Genomic DNA, 22742 nt, shown 5'->3' with positions numbered 1-22742 from the left:
AAAACTAAATAAGATTTGAATTTTTTAAATTTATTTTCACACTATTCTCAATTTAAAACCACGTTCAAATGATCGAAAACTGTTCAACATGTGTAAGTTATTTTCCAAAGATAAATTGATTACGTTGTGACCTGATGGTTATATTATATAAAAATATACCAAATTAACTAGTAAAACAAACCCCTGGTTGTAAGTAATGGTTTTCAGTAAGTAAATTATGAATTCAGAATGCTGTATACAACATGAATATCCATGTTTTTGAGCTAACTTTTTAACTGAGAAAATAAAAAATAATAAAGTCATGTAATGTGTATAGTGCATAGATAAATAATCTGTAAGACTTAACAGGTTGAAAAATATACATTCACAATCACACATGATCTTCAACTTCTTTTCACAAAACCATTAACTGTCATTTGCCTCCATTCAAAAGTACTTCTAATAATGTAATAAATGTCAATGATGTATACCATAATAAAGCTATACATGAGCAGTGATAAGAGGTCCACTTCTCTACACGCCCCTGTTTGTTAAATCTTTCACTTTGTAAATACGGACGAGCCAATGCTCTGTTGTATAGGCCTCTTCTAAAACGTCCAGCTCAAAATCTTTGTTTCCGATTTCAGCATTTCGGACTCTGTCATAACCAGTAGGTTTATCTACAACATAAAATTTAAGGTGCACTTTCACATGAACATAAGCCAATGGAATATAAAAATATATTAAAAATTAGCATCATTTAAAAAAAGAATTGTTCTGTATAATGCTTTAACATTTGCATGAATCTCAAAGTTTATAAGGTCCTTGCAGGCTTGGGGCTTTATTATTTAAGGACCCAGAGCGTTTTCCAGCTCTCCTTATTAGGCTTCCTATTTATAAACAAGACTCTCATAAGCTTGGATTAATTTTGAATAATTATTATTATTAAAATGTTTATTACATCAGGCCAAGTTAGAACCACACTTTTTGCTTACAAAACTGTTCAGACAATGTAAAAACTTAACTTATAACTTAACCAATATGGGTAAGCCAGAGACATTGATAACCACTCTCATTACTTACTAAAATATTAAGACATAGTTTCACTTCTTTATATGAGCCTCGCTCTGTGAAAATGGGGTTTAAAGCATGTGCGTAAAGTGTCGTCCCAGATTAGACTGTGCAGTCCGCACAGGCTAATCAGGGACGACACTTTGCGCTTGTATGATATTTTCTGTTTAACGAAAGTATCTTCTTAGCAAAAATCTAGTTTAGGTGGAAAGTGTCGTCCCTGATTAGCCTGTGCAGACTGCACAGGCTAATCTGGGACAACACTTTAAGCACATGCATTATGCCCATTTTTCTCAAAAAGCGACTCATATAGTCAGAACTGGACTCTTTTCTAACCCAACAGACAGTTCATGCAGCACACTTACTCTGCTCAGTGTAGACCTGCCCGAACCTGTAGTAGCACATCTTGTACATGAGGCAGTTGAGGAGGATGGGTGAGCCGTCCTTGTCCACACGGAACTCTCCTTGGGGCGTGTAGTAATCATGTTCTTTGATGTGGGCACCCCGGTCTGTGGAGCCTCCAATACGAACCATCCACAGGAACTTGTTGATGTCTGCAACGAGAGAAACAGTTATAAACCCACCATCTATGGGAGCTTGTTGATATTTATGAAAATATATCAAAGAAGCTTTAGTTATAAGCTTAAGGATCCTTTAGAATACTGTTAAAGAAATTTCATTACTCCCTTGGTAAATCTGTATAGGTGGTTTGTCATCAATTGTGTTGATTTGAATTCTTAAATAAATATTTTATGTTATATAATGTTATTTTGGTATACCTACCGTATATACATGACATAAAATAATATGTATATTTTAGTATGAAGAAAATGTGCTTTAGTAGAAGTCTAAATAAACATTCTGTCTGACGTCTGCAAGGACAACAGTTATAAACTGACACCTATGTCTTTGTGACTCTGACGTCTGCAAGGACAACAGTTATAAACTGACACCTATGTCTTTGTGACTCTGACGTCTGCAAGGACAACTGTTATAAACTGACACCTATGTCTTTGTGACTCTGACGTCTGCAAGGACAACAGTTATAAACTGACACCTATGTCTTTGTGACTCTGACGTCTGCAAGGACAACAGTTATAAACTAACACCTATGTCCTTGTGACTCTGACGTCTGCAAGGACAACAGTTATAAACTGACACCTATGTCTTTGTGACTCTGACGTCTGCAAGGACAACAGTTATAAACTGACACCTATGTCTTTGTGACTCTGACGTCAGCAAGGACAACAGTTATAAACTGACACCTATGTCTTTGTGACTCTGACGTCTGCAAGGACAACAGTTATAAACTGACACCTTTGTCTTTGTGACTCTTTATAATCTGCCTCTTATTAGTCCTGGGACTTCGTTAAATAAAAATATCTAGATGCCTAGATATCACAATCAAATTTGATTGACAAGAATATTGTAATAATCAACTATCTGCACAATGCATGTATTAACATTCGCCTCTAGGTAGGACCTTAACCATCATGCCATGAGCGAAGGCATTGTGCCTGAATGTATTAAAACAAACTTAATTTTAATGCCTGATGGCAAAATGGCAAGCCACTTGACAACAGTGCTTGTCATTTATGAACAAGATACATACACATGTTTCATCATTTATCTTTAAGAGTGACAGTGAAATTTATGAAATCTGCAAACAACTTGTACCTTACAAGCCATCTTTACATGGGGCACATTTGTAGTAGATTATTTGAATAAATAATGATGAATGTTAAACTAAAAGTCTAGACAAGCTGTGATGTGCTCAGATAGGACATTTGATTGCTAAATGTGATCTTAAACATTGAGGTAGCGACACAAGTTTTTCAAGTGCAATGCCTTCTACACATGGTAAACATTTATATCATGTTAAAATCAAAAGATGAATGGTGATGTTGCTTTCTGTTTAAGCTGTACTATAATTTGACCATTTACCTTAAACATGACCTTGACCTTAACCTTAACCAAAAGGGAAAGAGGTGTTCCACACAACATGCCATCTCCTCAACAGTTAACATTTATACTTATTTGTTGTTTTAACAAGATGTGTTTGTGAAACACTATGTCCCCGTATATGACGTTTGACCTTGAAGGATGACCTTGACCTTAACCCTTCACCACTCAAAATGTGCAGCTCCATAAGATACACATGCATGTCAATTATAAAATTGCTAGCTTCAATATTGCAGAAGTGACATAACATGCGCAATTTTGACCAATATATTTGACCTTGAAGGATGACCTTGACCTTCACCACTCAAAATGTGCAGCTTTATGAGATACACATGCATGCCAAATATCAAGTTGCTATATTGAATATTGAAATATTGCAAAAGTGTACATTAAATGAGCGATTTTGACCCATATATTTGACCTTTGACCTTGAAGGATGACCTTGACCTTTCACCACTCAAAATGTGCAGCTCCATGAGATACACATGCATGCCAATTATCAAGTTGCTATCTTGAATATTGAAATATTGCAAAAGTGTACATTAAATGAGCGATTTTGACCCATATATTTGACCTTTGACCTTGAAGGATGACCTTGACCTTTCACCACTCAAAATGTGCAGCTCCATGAGATACATATGCATGCCAAATATCAAGTTGCTATCTTAAATATTGCAAAAGTTATTGCAAATGTTAAAGTTGGCGCAAACCAACAGATCCAACCAACCAACAGACAGGGCAAAAACAATATGTCCCCCACTACTATAGTGGGGGACATAAAAATGCATTTAGTATGAGTAAGATTCAATTCATCAAGCTCAGTTTTACAGTATATGTGCACATTGAATATAATACCAAACACTTGGTGCTTACATAGTGTATTTACTCCAGACATTTGGATAGCTAACGCATCTCTAGAAACTAAACAAGTAACTATTATAAAATAATTATTATAATAAACATATTTATGAATATTTGTATATTTTGGAGGTTAATTATTTAAGACAGTATATAAACAGTTTTATTCATGTAAAACAGGGCTATGATTTAAGATCCCACCCGCTCATATGGTGCAGTTGATCTAGTTGCTTCGTATATAGATCCAGCAAAGTTTAAAACTGTTTGCAAAATAAGTTTTAAAGGAGTAAACAGCTGAAGGGGTGAAAATTCAAACCCTTGTTAAGCAAAAAGGAAATAGATTTTAACAACCAAGACTATTCTCACCATCAGAGGAGTATCCAGTAAGGCCCCCAAAGATGACGAGGACATAGTTGACATCCAGCTCTCTCATGATCTCATAGGCCTTGTCTTCTGTGGACGACATAGCCTGGAACATGCACACATATACTGCACTAGTGTGGACTACAATAGCTAAAGGCCTTGTCCTCTGTGGACGACATAGCCTGGAACATGCACACATATACTGCACTAGTGTGAACTACAATAGCTAGAACTTACTGGGCAATCATGGCTCCTATTTACCTACCTATTCTTAGACTTGAAAATACAAAATGGACTTAAAACCAAGAACAATGATTCCAGGGGTTTGAATTTATACAGGCTTCTACTCTTGACTACGTTATTAACAAATTGTTCTTCATGAAGCATTATGTAGATATGTGACTATGCAGATTATATAATTATGTGTTTGACTCAAAATTATAACAATTCTTGTATATTCTGATTTAAAGGATTTTCAGAATTGTTCAGTGAATACAGGCCCTAAACTGCAACTGATTCTGGTTTCTGGTACCCTACTAATCAACATCGACATACTTTGAAATTGAGTTCAAGTAAAAAAACTGACGGAGATGTCTGGTAGAAAGAATCCTTTTTTTTTAAATGTGTTTGTCCCAGATTGACCTGAGAAGGCATGGCTATAAATCAAATAGCTATGGGACAATTGTAAAATCTATATTTATGTGATCTCAAATTGCTCTATATATTTTCAGTTTGGGATGGCATTGCCTAACACACCACAAACGAAAATACACCTATGAACAAGGCAAAGAACTTATGATTCTTTGGATAAATGCTGATGAAATAAGTTTTTATGCACATGTGCATTTAATGGCTACAAAATATTCAAAGTTTCAATTAAAACACTAAAAAAATACATATTTTTCAAGTGGTCAGCTCCAAAAATCTAATTTATTTCATGCAGACAAATAAACTGACCAGCAGATTGACTCCATTAAAATCGCCTTCATTTGCGGGATCATAAACAGAACACAATGGCAAAAGTACCTGCCCCACACGTGATATGTGTGTGTTGTTCCAGGTGTTGTTATCCACCAGTATGGTTCTGTTGGCCATGGCAGTAATCTGATAGCCATAGTCCCACCAGGACATCACCTTGGCATCCTGCAGGCAAAACACACATGCTCTCTAGAAACCATCATGAATGCTAGGGAACGATCTGGGCATCTTTGGCATTTGCATTCATGGTCTTGTTAGCGGAAAGTGTAGCTCCTGTCCAGACTGATTGATAGTACAGGCTGGTCTGGAACTATCCTGGCCGCATATGGCATTAGACCGAGCCATTTTTATGGCAAACATAGTTATGTTATTATCTCTAAACAATTGTATTGTATAACATCTTAATGAAAGTTGAATTCCTAAAATACTAAATATTGAATTAAAAAACTGTATTTGAAACATAAGTTTTCATACTTCAAGCATGATTTGCCATTTTGCCCAACAGTATTTTAGTCATTTATTGACACTTATTCAACCTATTCCCTCTTCCTGGTTATCTTATTCAAATAGAATGTCCTCAGACATAAGAGCCCTACGCTGGAAAAGCAAACTGAACGCATATCTTAGTTTTTGCAGTATACAAGTTCATGACAAACCTTATATTTGAGCGGCACCATCCACTAATGAGTCATATGACAAAACCCAAAACAAATTTAAGGAGCCAATATCACAAAAGCTCCTGCTAATTTATGGCCCTGCAATGCCCAATATTTGAGTCCCTTTCTGAGAACACTGGGCAAAATGCATGTGCGTAAAGTGTCGTCCCAGATTAGCCTGTGCAGTCCGCAAAGGCTAATTAGGGACAACACTTTCCGCCTCAATTGGATTTTGCTAAGAAGAGACTTCATTTAAACGAAAAATCTCATAAAAGCGGAAAATATTGTCCCAGATTAGCCTTTGCGGACTGCACAGGCTAATATGGGACAACACTTTACGCACATGCATTATGCCCAGTTTTCTCAGAACACGACTCATTTAATTTCACACAATCTCACCTCTGCAGTGTTGTGTCTCAACCAATAGTAAGCCTCCCTGAAGTCATCAAAGATGATACGGCCTCCGTCGCCAGCCCGTGCCGAGAGTACGATGGAAGGACTGGAGTAGGCTTCTGAGGTGACCCAGGTACAGTGGAATGTGTAGGTGACCAGGAACGCAGTCATCATAAACACTACACCTGTCGCTATCTGTCGAGAGACAGGGAAATATTTGGAATGGAAGAAAAAGTTCAATATTGAGTTACTGTTAGTTTTTCTTGTTGTTTTTGAGGGCGTGTGAAGGCATTCACTCCTTAATTATATTTGTAACCAGGGTTTTTTTTGGCCCAATTTTATAGCCGAAATTCGGCTATGTTCCCAATCCCAAAAAGTATACTTTTTTCCCAAAATGTGACCAAAAATTCCCAATTTCAAAAAAAAAAAATTTTTTTTTTTAAAGAGGTGTCTAATGCGTATTTTATCTCAATTTTAATTCAATTACATCTAACAAAGTATTATATGATAGTGTTCTTTTAATTTGAATGATTATAAAAAGTTATATCAAATTTAGTATTTCCCTAATCAGTGGACTTTTTGTTTGGAATAAAAAGGCTAATTAATTTTATTTTCCCTATTTCATGAAATGCCGATAAAATTCCCAATTCCAAAGCCATGGGCTATCTTCCCAAAAAGTGGGGAAAAAACCCTGGTAACTCCAAAGCATACCGACTTATTTATCTTGACTTTTACCTTGAATTTTATGTAAAAGATCTTTGAAAATTTTGGTTAAACAGCATCTTAAGACACTGTAACAAGCTGTTCCTGTTGTTCCTTGCACAGGAATTCACTCATCATGATCATAGTGTTTAAATTCCCATCTGTGCAGTACAAGCTTATAACTCAAAACCTCTGACAAACAAAAATCTAGCAAAACTGTTTGTTTTCTAAAGGGGTTAAGTGTCTGAATTTGATAATAATTTTAATGGTTATTATATATCACAAAAAACATGAATAATATATAAAACTCAGAAAATAACAAGAGATGTGTTCGTCAGAAACACAACGCCCCCTATTGCCCCGCTTTGAAGACGCATTTGACCATTGACCTTGAAGGATGACCTTGACCTTTCACCACTCAAAATGTGCAGCTCCATGAGATACACATGCATGCCAAATATCAAGTTGCTATCTTCAATATTGCAAAAGTTATGACCAAGGTTAAAGTTTAGTGACCAACACACAAACATACAGACAAGCAAAAAACAATATACCCCCTCTTCTTAGAAGGGGGCACAAAAAATAAATGTTTTAATGGGTTAATAGTTCTGAAACAGAAAATGAATCTATTAACCATTACTAAAATATGGTACAAACTCATAAAATTTTATTGGATGGATTCAACACCTTGATAACCATGTTAAATTTTAAGCCCCACTTTGAGAAAACATATTGGATGGATTCAACACCTTGATAACCATGTTAAATTTTAAGCCCCACTTTGAGAAAACAGAGTTTAATATATGTGCCTAAAGTGGCCCCCAGATAAATCTGCACAGGTAAATCAGGTATAAAAATGTTCCGTCTGAGCTAGTTTTTTGATAAAAAGATACTTACTTTTAAACAAAACTACAATCAAATGGAAAGTGTCTGCCCTGATAAACCTGTGAGGACTGCACAGGCTAATCGGGAACAACACTTTACACACACATGAACCACTTTTCTTCAGATGGAGGCTTATTTGTATGATATTTACCTCGTGTTTCAGTGGGTAGGTCAAGTCAGCCCTCTTGGGTTTCTTGTCCTTCTTGTTTGGAGCCTCAATGTTCTTCATGTATGTGGACAGAACGCCCGACACTCCGATGGCTGACAGGATACACATGACTGGGGCGAGCACCAGCATCAGACGCACCATCACACCCTGGGCGGAGGGAATGAAACATGAACATACTCTCAATACCATTGTAACCATGCATACATTTCATCCAATGTCAATGTAGTACATGGAATATCAAATCAAACCGATATGCATGCAATAGAGTATTAATTTTAACAATTTTAAATGTAGATCATTTTACCGCATATCAATTTATACAAAGTTGACATAAATCAAAATAAAATTGCCAAGCAATATTGTCCCCTACCAGTGAAACTCCACCATTGCTTTTCGAAAAGCTTTGGGATAACCACAATCAACTACATGCAACAATGCAAGGCCAAATGTAAGATTTCCTTACGGCAAAGTAGATGCTGGTCACTCCGTACATGATGATAAAGATGTTGGAATCTGTGAGCTTCTTGAAGCAGAAGTAGAGTCCAGCTGGAATACACAAGACATCCTATCAACACTGTATGGAATACACAAGACATCCTATCAACACTGTATGGAATACACAAGACATCCTATCAACACTGTATGGAATACACAAGACATCCTATCAACACTGTATCTCTCTAGCTGGAATACACAAGACATCCTATCAACACTGTATGGAATACACAAGACATCCTATCAACACTGTATCTCTCTAGCTGGAATACACAAGACATCCTATCAACACTGGAATACACAAGACATCCTATCAACACTGTATCTCTCTAGCTGGAATACACAAGACATCCTATCAACACTGGAATACACAAGACATCCTATCAACACTGTATCTCTCAGTAGAGTCCAGCTGGAATACACAAGACATCCTATCAACACTGTATCTCTCAATACACAAGACATCCTATCAACACTGTATCTCTCAGTAGAGTCCAGCTGGAATACACAAGACATCCTATCAACACTGTATGGAATACACAAGACATCCTATCAACACTGTATGGAATACACAAGACATCCTATCAACACTGTATCTCTCTCTGGAATACACAAGACATCCTATCAACACTGTATCTCTCAATACACAAGACATCCTATCAACACTGTATGGAATACACAAGACATCCTATCAACACTGTATGGAATACACAAGACATCCTATCAACACTGTACTGGAATACACAAGACATCCTATCAACACTGTACTGGAATACACAAGACATCCTATCAACACTGTATGGAATACACAAGACATCCTATCAACACTGTATGGAATACACAAGACATCCTATCAACACTGTATGGAATACACAAGACATCCTATCAACACTGTATGGAATACACAAGACATCCTATCAACACTGTATGGAATACACAAGACATCCTATCAACACTGTATCTCTCTCTGGAATACACAAGACATCCTATCAACACTGTATCTCTCTCTGGAATACACAAGACATCCTATCAACACTGTATGGAATACACAAGACATCCTATCAACACTGTATGGAATACACAAGACATCCTATCAACACTGTATGGAATACACAAGACATCCTATCAACACTGTATGGAATACACAAGACATCCTATCAACACTGTATGGAATACACAAGACATCCTATCAACACTGTATCTCTCTCTGGAATACACAAGACATCCTATCAACACTGTATGGAATACACAAGACATCCTATCAACACTGTATGGAATACACAAGACATCCTATCAACACTGTATGGAATACACAAGACATCCTATCAACACTGTATGGAATACACAAGACATCCTATCAACACTGTATGGAATACACAAGACATCCTATCAACACTGTATCTCTCTCTGGAATACACAAGACATCCTATTAACACTGTATCTCTCATCTCCTGAACATTTCAATTTACACTACAAATCAAAGGATGTAATTTCTTTTTTTTTTAATTGAGACGAAAAAGTCAGATGTTTTATTATTAATAATAATGAGGGTATGATCTTTTCTTTCACACATATAATTGAAGCCCTTTGTTATCTGACAACTTTGCTAAGCCTCATTCATTCACACTGTGGCACTGGCTTATCAGTGACGACACTTTACCCCTTTAAGTGACGACACTTTACCCCTTTAAGTGATGACACTTTACCCCTTTAAGTGATGACACTTTACCCCTTTAAGTGACGACACTTTACCCCTTTAAGTGATGACACTTTATCCCTTTAAGTGATGACACTTTACCCCTTTAAGTGATGACACTTTACCCCTTTAAGTGATGACACTTTACCCCTTTAAGTGACGACACTTTACCCCTTTAAGTGATGACACTTTATCCCTTTAAGTGATGACACTTTACCCCTTTAAGTGACGACACTTTACCCCTTTAAGTGACGACACTTTACCCCTTTAAGTGACGACACTTTACCCCTTTACTGGATATAAGCTTCGAAAACACTTCTTTTTAACCAAAAATATTACACAAGGAGGTTATAGGCCTTTTGACATCACAACAAAAACAAAGGAGAAAGCTTTTTCTTTTATTTGACTTAGTAAACTTATTTTATATCTCAAATGACCGAGTTTCAAACTCCATCGAGATTTTATTGGGATTAATATTCTGACCAACTTTCATAAAGATTGGACAAAACTTGGACTACAAATAAAGAGTGCTAACAAGGTTTTAAAACAGCCATATAAGGAAAACTTTGGTAATGTTTTTCAACAGACCGGAATCCTTTTTGAACTCGGCCCAGGTATCATGAAAACTAATGTTCAAAGTTTCATGCAGATCGAACTAACACTGTGACATACAAAAAACTGCCTCCCCATGGCGGCCATGATTTTCAATGAACCTCTTTTTTCTATCTCAGTAGAGATATCATTTTAACAAAAGTTCTGACCAAGATTCATGAAGATTGGACTATACATGTACATCTGACTTCAAGACTATTATCAAGGTTTTACAAAATCGACATAAATAACTTTGCCCAAAACCCTGGCGACCATGTGTTTCAACAAACGTGGCCTATTTTCGAACTCAAATGAGATATCATTTAAAAAAATATTGAACAAGTTTCATGAAGATTGAACTTTTAATATAACTTAAAGAGCTTTTCTATAATAAGACCTAGTAACCTAGTTATGGACCTAATAGGACCAAGTTTCGAAGTGGGCCTAGATATCATTTGGACAACTCTTCTGACCAAGTTTCATGCAGATGGGGCAATAAATGTTGCCTCCAGAGTGTAAATAAGGCAAATGTAGAGGATGGACGACGCATGACGGACAAAAGGCTATCACAAAAGGTCACCATGAGCACGTTGGGACACAATTTTACTCCTTATCTCTTCCTTACCTGGGAACATGAAGACAAGCAGCTGCAAGTCAAAGTAAAATGAGGACCAGGTGGTAGGTTGGTGCTCTGAGACGGACGCTATGATGGGGATGTTGTTCTTGGCATACGAGGGGTCCAGGAGAGAGTAGAAACGACCGGTCCAGGGGGAGATTTCTGAGGTGTGAGGTCAAGGACACAAACAAGGGGTTTAATTTTATCTTTTTTGTTTATCGAGCTTGCTTTATGAAAATAAAAGCTGTAGGTGTTATATTCAACTGATTTTCAACAATACAGCAATAATGTGCAAAATAAGGGCATTATTAAGTTGTCGAAAAAGATGTCAATTAATGGTTTTCGTGATAATAATACGTTTCCTAAACCATAATCTAAATTGATAGTAGCTTAACAAAATCTTAAGCAACTGCATAATACAAATACAGTTAGTATCAAGCATCATCAGAGATGGAAGTAAATAAGGGCAACCAACAAGCCAGAGGCAGCTAAAATATGACTCTGCAGATTCTAAAAGAATTTTGTTTTTGTTTACATCCTCTGGTAAAGTGTTTGACGACTAACTATGGTGTAATGGACTCGCGAGCGTTTCAACAAGCCATAGGTTTTCGATGCAAAAAACTCAAATAAATATGCTTCACTAAAGACCAATGGAAGGCCAAAATTCATTGATACAGTGACTTCCCAGAGTGGTGGCCGACAAGCCATAGACAGACTAAATTTGTGTGGGTCTGAAGATCTTTTGTGAAAAAGATTTAAATGTTCCGTAAGAAAAATATTCAAAAACCTTTGGAAGCCAACCAAAGCCAAAACATGCGTTTATACAACTGCATTCTAAAGGATACTGCCGAGTGCAGTTGCTATGGCAACAGCCAGTGTTCCCACAGAGCCAAACAGCAGCACAATGCTCTTAAAGAGAAGGTTGAACTGCTCTCCTGTCAGCTTGGAGCGTACATAGTCAACAAACGTGTGGATCTGGCACAGGCCAAACACTCCCAGAGCCTGCAAAACAGGGGCAACACTCATAAAATTTAAAGTTTTAACAAAACAAAAAGTTTAAACAAACCCAAATTCTTAAACAAATGCACGGCATAACAGTTGCCATGCTAGGCTGCAGGTGCAGTTTTGAATAAATGAAAGCTTGTCAGAATATTTTTTTTTTTTAAGAGTCCACAGTGACCTTGACCTTTGACCTAGTGACCCAAAAATGGGTGCGGCATGTAGAACTCATCAAGGTGCAGCTACATATGAAGTTTCAAAGTTGTAGGTTGAAGCACTTTGATTTTTGAGCCCATGTTCAAAACCTTAGCAAAATGTTAAGGTTTTAGCATGACGTGGACGGTGGACGACAAGCTGGCTATGACAATACCTCTGGTTTTCTCCGAAACCAGCCGAGCTAATAAAATTATATACAATTCTGAGAAATCTCTGAAAAAAATGATCAGTGCTTTCTTTGCTGTCTCAGGATAATTTCTATTCAAGTATATTTGTTTTTTAACGATTGATGAAGCATGCATGTTTTAATTATTATTTATACAGGTAAATAATAAGTATAATCATTTGTACACTCTATGAGTGAGGTAATGATCTCCCTTACAGCCATGTGTTCACTGGACTGTACAGGCTGGAAACCCACAAACGAGATCTGCATGGAGAGAATTGTTCCAAGGCAGTACACCTGAAATATAAAGATGTCAAACATGTGTAAACAGTGGTCCTACAAGTATAAAGAAAGTTTATGTGATAAGTGGAAAAAGAGGCAAAATTGTGAAAAAAATAACAGAATTTTTTTATTAATTAATGTACAGACTAGTTTCAATTAGCATAAAAAATAGCCACAGAAGTCAATATAAAAATGTTAAGCGCATGATCACAATTAAATAATTTAGTTAATATGACATATGTCATGCCAAAATGGGTCTCCAGAGCAGCCGGCACTTTTGCACAGTCTAGTCAGGATAACGATCTACAGTGTAATGAGACAAAAATGTTCGAGACTTAATCACGACTTCACAGATGCACAGGCTGGTCTCGAGCTATGCTGGCAACATATGGCACAAGACCCATTTTCGCATTCATATTAATATTCAACTTTTATATTATAAATACTTAAATGTTTGCATTCCGTAATAAATGTATAGTGGTGTATTCTAAGTAAACTATGCTGCCAGCAAACCCAGGGCCGCACATCTTACCGTGGAGTAGGCGACATATATGCGGTGAGAGAATATCTTACCGTGGAGTAGGCTACGTATATGTGGTGAGAGAATATCTTACCGTGGAGTAGGCTACGTATATGCGGTGAGAGAATCTTCCGGTCAGCATGAGAGCCAGCACGTGGAGTGGGATCAGGTTGATCAGGAACACATAGCCTCCCCAGGACGACACCTGCAGGGAGGAGGGGAATCATATAGTCTGGGCTTTTATTTCCATCAATAGCTGAAGCTTTGCTGCATTCTGTCAGAAACTTTCTTTAAAATACATTTGTGTTCTCCAAAAATGATATTTAAACTTAGAGATGACATTCCACTGTCAATTGCATCATGTGAAAGTCCAACAAACAAGAATTTTTAAGAAATGTAGTTGATCGCCCATTTCAACTCTGAACTGATAGCAGTCTGTTAGATTACTTCGGATGAAACCACAAAAACTTACAAGTCTATTTTCCATCTACTCACCATGTAAAAATAACTACTAACCATGTAAAATTAACTACTTACCACGTAAGGTAACAAGTAAAATTAACTACCTACCATGTAAAAGTAACTAAAACAATGTACAAGTAAAAACTAATCATGTATAGTAACTAATCTCCATGAAAAAGTAATTACTCACCATGTAAAAGTAAGCGAGTGCACATAGAGAGGCCCAGAACACAGAGCCAGTCTTCACTGCCTTGATCCAGAGCATGTAAGTGAGCAGCATACAGAAGATGGCAATTCCCTCGTTATCATAGGAGCCTGCCACGGAACGTGAGATGTAGCCAGGGACGATGGCAATCATGGCGCCCGCTATCAGACCTGCACCAGCATCCTGAAAACAAGTATCAAAATGATGACAGATCTAATAAGATATATTGTTACATATGTACTACACTTGACGCAGGAAGTTTAAATAAGACTAAATCTTTAACGTGTTGTTGTTCATCGGCTAATCAACAGGTCCATTTATAACCATTCCTTCTAATGGCTAAAAAAAATCATTAAATAAAGCAGTCATTTTATTTTTTTGTAAAAACCATCTCCGTCAAACATTTAAGTCCAGGTTTTGAAAGGCTTATCGTCAATCAAAGCCAGTTGATTGGTCCCAAAGCTCTACACTGGAAGTTTTCATACAGGCATATTAGAACTGAAAATTAAGGCTTATATTAAAACCACAACCACCTTAAATACCTCTTCAATATGACATAATAATGAAGAATGATGATTCGAAATTACAATACAGAATAATAGACATGTATATGAGCCGAGTAATGCCAAAATAGGTCTTCTGGCATATGTGGCAAGCAAGAGGAGCCATCCTGACCCCTGTAGTCACACAAGGCTTAATGGTCTCATGCCAAACGTGAGAATGTTTGCCAAAAGAGTAACTTGTATCACTTCTGTGTCTAACCTATATGTTTATAAGCCACACATCAAAATATCACAGATTTTAACTTTAAGATAAACAAAGATAACACAAAATTTATTTTGATTGCATTACAAACTGATATTTTTTCTCCTTGGCAGACAACTATAATTTACTATGACCACAAGACATTTATTACGCAATTCAAATGAGCCTTGTTCTGAGATAACTGGGCTTAATGCATGTGCATACAGTGTCGTCCCAGATTAGCCTGTGCAGTCAGCACAGGCTAATCAGGGACGACACTTTCCGCTTTTATGGTACTTTTAGTTTCAAGGAAGTCCTTCCTTACCGAAAATCATATTTAGGCGTAAAGTGTCGGCCCTGATTAGCCTGTGCGGACTGCACAGGCTAATCTGAGACTACACTTTACGCACATGCATTATGCCCAGTTTTCTCAGAACACCACTCAAGTGATACCTTGAGCTCCTTGGTGAGCTGATAGGTGACCATCACAGTGAGGCTGGAGAAGAGGGGAGCCAGGAACACGCACACATTACGGATCTCAATGGTGATGTTGAGGAACCAGGCCAGGTGGTACAGGATAGCAGAAGTCAACATCAAGCCTGCAGCCAATTAGAGGACATTTCAGAAGTCAGAAGCAAGGGCATGGCAAATTTTAACAAGGACATTTTTAATATATCAAAAATACATATACAGAAAATGCATCATTCTTTTCAGATCTATTTTGCCTCAATAATTTGTTTTCATAATTTGACATTTTTTTTTTGTTACTTAACAAAACAATTGTATATTGATGTCAAAAAGCATAAAAAGAATGAGTCATGATGTTTTGGTGTCTATTTATTATTATTATTGCTTGAACAAAACTGAGTATTAACATTTTTTAAGGCAAATTAACTAATGTGAAACCATTGCTAAATAATGCATTAGGCTGGCAATGTTAACTTTGACAAAGAATTTATTTTCGAACTTAAATGCAGTGTCCACACACTTAAATTCAATCAAATAATTTGAAATACTTTATCACCTTCAAGAAATAAAATGATGATTTGAAGATGTAAAAGTTGTTAAACTTTCTCTAGCATCTATGTGTTATTTAGTAGGATTTCACACCACAGAATAATTATATGTATAAAACTTACTGTGTGATAGTCTATGTTCCTTATACTTCTTAAATATAAATCTTCTATGTACAACACATGATATTTTTTAGTCTGTAAGGCAAATCAAATTTCAAAAAAACAAGTATCAAAGAACTTATCTTTGAAAACAAAAGTCGTTCAGTATGAATTAATTTCACTGATATATATTTAAGGCTTAATATCAAAACTATTGTAACTTAGATAGAAATGTGTCTGAAATATGAAGTGCTCAACTCTTGATGCCTGATTTCATCTCAAATCTTTCATCGTAACAAATCATACCAGGGTAGATGGTGCCTCCGATGATACGACCCAGTGGGTACCAAGCGCGATCATCGAACCAGTTGTGGAAGTTGTAGAAGCCTTCCTCAGTCAAGAAGCGGGTAGAACGGTAGTTAAAGTACGGGTCAAACTCGTGAATCACACTCTCAAAACGCAGCACAGAAAACAGACGCGTTGAGAAGGCTGTTCATGGAACAAAATCAATGTTAAATTTGTATTTAAGAATTACAAATCCGAAATTCTTTGCACTCTAATATAGAAACATATAAGTTAATTTACCAGTATTAAATAAAAAATGTTTGAACCTTAAAGCCACACACCTTGAAATGAATTACATGTCAATCAATACATATAGATGAAATTTGAAAAGTGTGCAAAAGTGCCATTAAATTTATAGCCTAGTTGGCAAGTAATTTACTCTTTTTTTTAAACCCAAAGTAGGATTTCTATTCGTAAACGTCTATTTTGACAAATGCGATTATTTTTAAGTTTTAAAGCGCCAAAAAAAAATTCTACCTTGTAACCACCAGATTTATCCTAATTGGCGTAGATAAAGTTAAATCTATAGCCTATTAAGCAAGTAATTTATTTTATTTTTTTTAATTTTAAAACCAAAAGTAGGATTTCCATACCCATACATCCATTTCGACAAACGCGATTATTTTTAAGTTTTAAAGCGCTACAAAGACAGAATTCTACCTTGTAACCACCAGATATATTCTAATTAGCATAGATAAAATTAAATCTATAGCCTAGTTAGCAAGTAATTTATAATTTTTCAAATGGTACAGCTTTTAAAACCGAAAGTAGGATTTCTAGATGTATACGTCCATTTCAACAAACCAGATTATTTTCAAGCTTTAAAGCGCAAAAAAAAAGATGGATTTCTACCTTGTTACCACCAGATATATTCTAATCGGCATAGATAAAATATGTTTCCAGGTTTTTTTTCAGCTTTTTGGGAAGATAGCCCATGGCTTTGAAATTGGGAATTTTATCTGCATTTTCAAGAAATAGGGAAAGTAAATTGGGATTTAAAACTACATGAATGAGCATCTTTAATCACGAACACCTCAAACACCATCATGATCAACAGTTTTCCACACAATAAGCTCACACAAAGTCTTCAGTCACATCAGGCGCCATTTTATTAGGAGGCTCTTCATCTTATTCTGAAGAACTACTGCTATCAACATGTTGAATATCAGTCAGCACTTTGCTTTCGAAAATCAACGATGACGATGCAAAAGAGTCACTTGTTATTAAATTACTATCATTATCATTAACAACAGGGCCCTCACACTACTTTGGGGGAAGGGGTCCGCAGCCCTTAGGAGGGGGAATTTTCGCGGCGTTTCCCTTTTTGGGGGATTTTTTTACTTACTCTCTCATTATTTCATTTGTACATGTTTGCACTATATTCATTGCATTTTTCATAATTTAGTTTGTTTGAAAATATTAATTTGAAATAGAATTGAGATATAATAATCATGAGACACATCTTTCTATTAAAAAAAAAAAAAAAAAATTTTTTTTTTTTTTTTTTTTTAGGGGAAATTTTTCCCCCAAAAAGGGGAAAAAAGTATACTTTTCAGGTGGGGGACTGCCGCCGAAATTCGGCGGCAGATTCGATAGATTGAGGGCCCTGAACAATGGAATGAGTTTCAATGGGAAGACTTGTACTTCTTGACGATGTTTGTTTTTTAAATGACGCTTGCTTAAAAAAATCAATAGTTTTCCTTTTGTCGCCGGGTTTTTGCTTAGGAATCTTTTTAAAGTAATATTTCGAATTGCGCGACATCTTTGTTTTCCATTTAGCCGAATCACAAAAAGCTTGAATTTCATTGCAAATATAATAAGCACCTGATCAACACGGAGAATATCGTGATGTTATACAAATTGAGGTATAGTCTAAAACCCGTACGAGACTGGATCGGACTACGCTTTGTTAAAAAGCGAAACAGCCAATGTCATTAGCGTTTTTTTTCCAACTGGGAATTTTTTAGAAAAATGTGGGAAAAAAGTATACTTTTTGCGTTTAGGAATAAAGCCGAATTTTGGCTATAAAATCGGGCCAAACAAACCCTGGTTTCTTATTTATACTTAAATTTACTTTCTTTTCAAGGTCTGTGGCTTTAATCTCTTATTCTTATTTAATACAATATCTTCATAATTTTAACTTTACGTATGATCATAATAATATTCATATACTATTTAAAAATAATTACAACAGATTCCAAGTTTTGGAGACAAAATAACATTCTTTGGATTTCTAATATACTAGTAATATAAAGTATAGACATCAGATTCTAATAGTTTTCAGCATGCGATAATTCAAAATTGAGGACATATTCAAATGAAAAAAGTGGCAGAGCAATGGCACAATATCTGACTATTACTTACACAGTATGGCAGCAATGGTTAGTATGGACATCTTCAGAAGAGTGTCTTGCTTGTCTGTGCTCATCTTCAGGAACCATTGGGTCCCAAACCCTCCTGCGCTGGACTTCATGATGGAAACTGAAAACAATATGGGACCGTTATGAACTTTTACTGTACCATACTTTAGAATATGTTGAGTCTACTCCATCCGAAAGTTGGACAAGACCAGTTTCTATGAACAAGTGATCATTTCAATTTTTTTCTATGAACGAGTGATCATTTCAATTTTAAGATTACATTTGATTGGCTAATAACATGTGTATTTATCCACTATATTGACCAAAAAGTTCAGAGCAGGAAGACATGTTTGTCAGGCATTTTGGTTTTTAAAAAAGTTTCTAGTTTTGTCTTCTTTTGTTAAAAGGTATGTTCAAGTATTTGTCTACATGCTTGGATCATTTGTCACATATTGTGCATATTTCTTTGTATATGTTTACTTCTCTTATCCCTTGACGCAAATTTTATTGTCAAAACTTTGTTATAGTTGCTTTTTTAACAGACAGTCTGTCTGTATGTTTCTATGTTTTTAAAATACTGTATCACAATTTTTTGTTTGCATTGTTTCACAACATTTACTTACAGTTCACATCAACAGATCAACAAGACATTTACGAGTCAGTGAAGACTTGTTGTCGAAACTCTATTATGGTGAGTTTTGTGATTCATGTGTTATCATGTACTGTAATGTTGTTTAGTATTTCTGTACATTGTTATTTTCTGCTGCAGTGCTGTGTTGTTAATTTTCATAGAATTTGCATTCTTATGTGAAACAGTATTTTTCAATTTCTGCTATGTTCATGTTAATATGGACTGAACTTATTTATATATACAAGTTCTTCTTGAATGCTCTGATCTTTTATAAGAACATACGTACCAGGGTTTTTTTTGGCCCGATTTTATAGCCGAAATTCGGCATTGTGCCCAATCCCAAAAAGTATACTTTTTTCCCAAAATGTGGCAAAAATTCCCAATTTCCAAAAAAACAGTATAATGTGTATTTTATCTCAATTTTAATTCAATTACATCTAACAAAGTATTGTATGATTTTGTTCTTTTAATTTGAATGATTATAAAGAGTTATATCAAATTTAGTATTTCCCTAATCAGTGGACTTTTCGTGTGGAAAAAAAGGATAATGAATTTATTGCCCAATTTCATGAAAATGCCGATAAAATACCCAATTCCAAAGCCATGGGCTATCTTCCCAAAAAGTGGAGAAAAAAAACTTGCGTACAGCTCAGAGTTCTTCTCATTAACCAATTTTGTTAATGTCAAAAAATAATGTCTAACATATGTCTATAAAATCAAGTTTTATCAACCTAATACATCATAACAAACAGATTACCCGTTATAACAGACATCAATTTCGGAGTGATTTGTGGAGAAATACTCAAAACAAAAACTTTATACAAAAAACGTTATCAAAAAGAAAGCCAAAGTTTTTAATTGACGATTTGATCTATCTTACGGATGTTTCAGAGATAGTGGGTATATGACTATTGGTAGATGAGACATTAGGCCAAGGATTCAGGAGATAGGCTATAGCGTAATTTTGAAATCGGAATAACTCGGCTTTGTCTATTGCAAAAACATAAAAAATTTAATGAACCGTTGACGTGTTTGAAACTTTGGATTAATATCAATATTATGCGAGCAAAATATATTATGTAAGTTGTTTTAATTTGAGCATTATGAATACATTCACGATCTATTTGTGTTTATTCATGTCATATATATAGCATCTGGCACAAGTTGTCATGTCATACCATATTTTATTAAACGAGTTTAGGAAATTTGTTAGTAAGCGAGCCTTTGGCGAGCTTACTAACGAATTTCCTGGACGAGTTTAATAAAATATGGTATGATATGACGAGTGTCAGATCTTTTTTATCACATGCTTTTAAATGAGCAAATTAAATCAATATTTACGCAAACATAATGATAAATCCCGAATGTTGTTTACATTTCATGACGTCATTTGACGTTGCAAAGTCATTTCAGCAAAATAACAAAATGCGATTGGTTAATAAACGAAAACTAAGCCAATGAAACGCTTAAAAATGTTGTATTACACATGTGTAATCTAAAAAATATATGTAATGGTTATATTGCATGGGAAATATGGTATGGCATGTGATAAAATAGTTTATGTGGCTAATATTTTAGGATTCTGGGCGGCATCTTTACCTGAATAAACGTGTAATCAGTTGCAACTCCCAGCCAACGGGAGGGTCAATAGCTGGGAGTTGGATTACTGCAACTAGGCCTGAACTAGCATTCGTTTTAAATATAGTCTTGTACTATTCATTCTAGTTAATACCGCATTGTTATTATTTTCAGACTTACTTTGATACTTCAGTACTTCAAAACAACACAACTTCATAAATTGAGATCTTGTGATGAAATGAATGAAAATGAAGTGTCATGAGCCTTTTTACCCCCCCCCCCCCCATTAAATCTGGGTTAAAAATACATCATGATTTCAGTATCAGTTTTTAAAGAATTTTTTTAGGAGACCTGACAAGCTGACAGTCCATTTCAGCATTTGTCCTGCAGTTGCATTTGTATAGTACTTAATAGCGGCTGCAACGCTGATTGAATAAATAATGATGTCCAGGGCCCTTGCTACACTTTGGGGGATTGGGGCTGGGGCCTTTAGAGTGGAATTTCTTGTCGTTTTGGGCGAAGGGGAATTTTAGATCTTTTACCAACCATTTAACACTTATAATTGCTAAATTTTAATGTAATTTACATGAATATACATTTAATCAAAGGTTAATAGCATGATACCAGCCGGCAACATAGGTATAAAATAAAAAATAAAAATTGAGGGGGCAAATTTTTTGCTGAAATAGGGAAAAAAGTAGGGACCGAAAAAAGTATACTATATTTTTTTATGGGGGAAATGTAGCTGAAATAATTCGCGTTCAGAATAAATCTGAATGCTGAAACTCCGGTCTGTAAAAACCATAACGAAAAATGAATACAATGCTATTATATAAATATGCTTAAAATTGCAAATTAACATTACCAACTCATAGTTTTAGTTAAGAAGTCCATTTTTACCTCAAATAGTGTCGAATTGAAGTTAAAAGGCATAATTTGTTTCAGTTAAACTTCTGCTTAAATCACAATACAATCACTGACCTCTCGTCATGTTATGAAATATTTAAATATCAACAAATCAGAAGAAGGCATTACAGTGTAATAGGCTTTGTTATCGATTAAAATCTACCTGCAGTATACAGCGGGCACAGCGACTGGAATGAAAAATGTGAGTAGTGTGTGGATTTAAATTGGTCAGGCGTGCAAAATTGAAAGATTCATTACATAATTCTTACGGAACATTATTGAGAAATGAATTATCTACACAGGTATGTAAATATTATTGCAATCCATTGATATTAACTGTCTGATATCGGGGCTTGAATGTTGCGCACCAAATTCCTTGCGCATCAATATAGACAAAGAAGGAAAACTTTCGCTATTAAAAAGATAGAGTGGACTATTGACGCCAAGAATCTGCCAAAGCAAAAATCATCAAAAGACTCTATGGCGGCAATTTATATTGACTAGGGCGAAATGGGGCCGAATTTCGGCCCCAAAACCGCCAAACGAGGGCCCTGATGTCATTATTTCTTACTTCATAAATTCAATATTCTTTCTATTGTACATATGCGTCAAATATGTCAAAGAATGTTGGAAAATTTACTTTCAGCGAGGTTCAAGCATGACTTTCGACAGTATGATTATCTCCCTTTGTTCGAGCCTCACAAAACCTGCCACATCACCAACATTTAACATACAATTTCTCTAGTAAATCTCAATTACTCCAAATGGCAATTCCTGCAAAAGTTATTCAACATTAAAT

General features: G+C 35.6%; 1 protein-coding gene across 1 annotated transcript in view; it reads right to left on the bottom strand.

Annotated features, from left to right (window-relative positions):
• Positions 1 to 14: 14 nt before the first annotated feature.
• LOC127864828 (dolichyl-diphosphooligosaccharide--protein glycosyltransferase subunit STT3A-like) overlaps positions 15 to 22742 on the bottom strand; it is a 22899-nt gene continuing 171 nt past the window's right edge. The window contains exons 2-16 of the mRNA XM_052404720.1: positions 18833 to 18949; positions 16430 to 16612; positions 15462 to 15607; positions 14250 to 14447; positions 13692 to 13802; positions 13012 to 13092; positions 12260 to 12416; positions 11424 to 11576; positions 8480 to 8562; positions 7999 to 8163; positions 6267 to 6455; positions 5260 to 5376; positions 4237 to 4339; positions 1416 to 1604; positions 15 to 659 (exon numbers count right to left, since the gene is read on the bottom strand). Coding sequence (XP_052260680.1) covers positions 514 to 659; positions 1416 to 1604; positions 4237 to 4339; positions 5260 to 5376; positions 6267 to 6455; positions 7999 to 8163; positions 8480 to 8562; positions 11424 to 11576; positions 12260 to 12416; positions 13012 to 13092; positions 13692 to 13802; positions 14250 to 14447; positions 15462 to 15607; positions 16430 to 16612; positions 18833 to 18941 — 2130 coding nt within the window. The 5' untranslated portion in view covers positions 18942 to 18949 and the 3' untranslated portion in view covers positions 15 to 513. The remainder of the gene's footprint in view (positions 660 to 1415; positions 1605 to 4236; positions 4340 to 5259; positions 5377 to 6266; positions 6456 to 7998; positions 8164 to 8479; positions 8563 to 11423; positions 11577 to 12259; positions 12417 to 13011; positions 13093 to 13691; positions 13803 to 14249; positions 14448 to 15461; positions 15608 to 16429; positions 16613 to 18832; positions 18950 to 22742) is intronic.

This window comes from Dreissena polymorpha, chromosome 1 (genome assembly GCF_020536995.1).
Source record: "Dreissena polymorpha isolate Duluth1 chromosome 1, UMN_Dpol_1.0, whole genome shotgun sequence".
NCBI classification, from domain to species: Eukaryota; Metazoa; Mollusca; class Bivalvia; order Myida; family Dreissenidae; genus Dreissena; species Dreissena polymorpha.
This window is presented reverse-complemented; position numbering and strand designations above follow the sequence as displayed.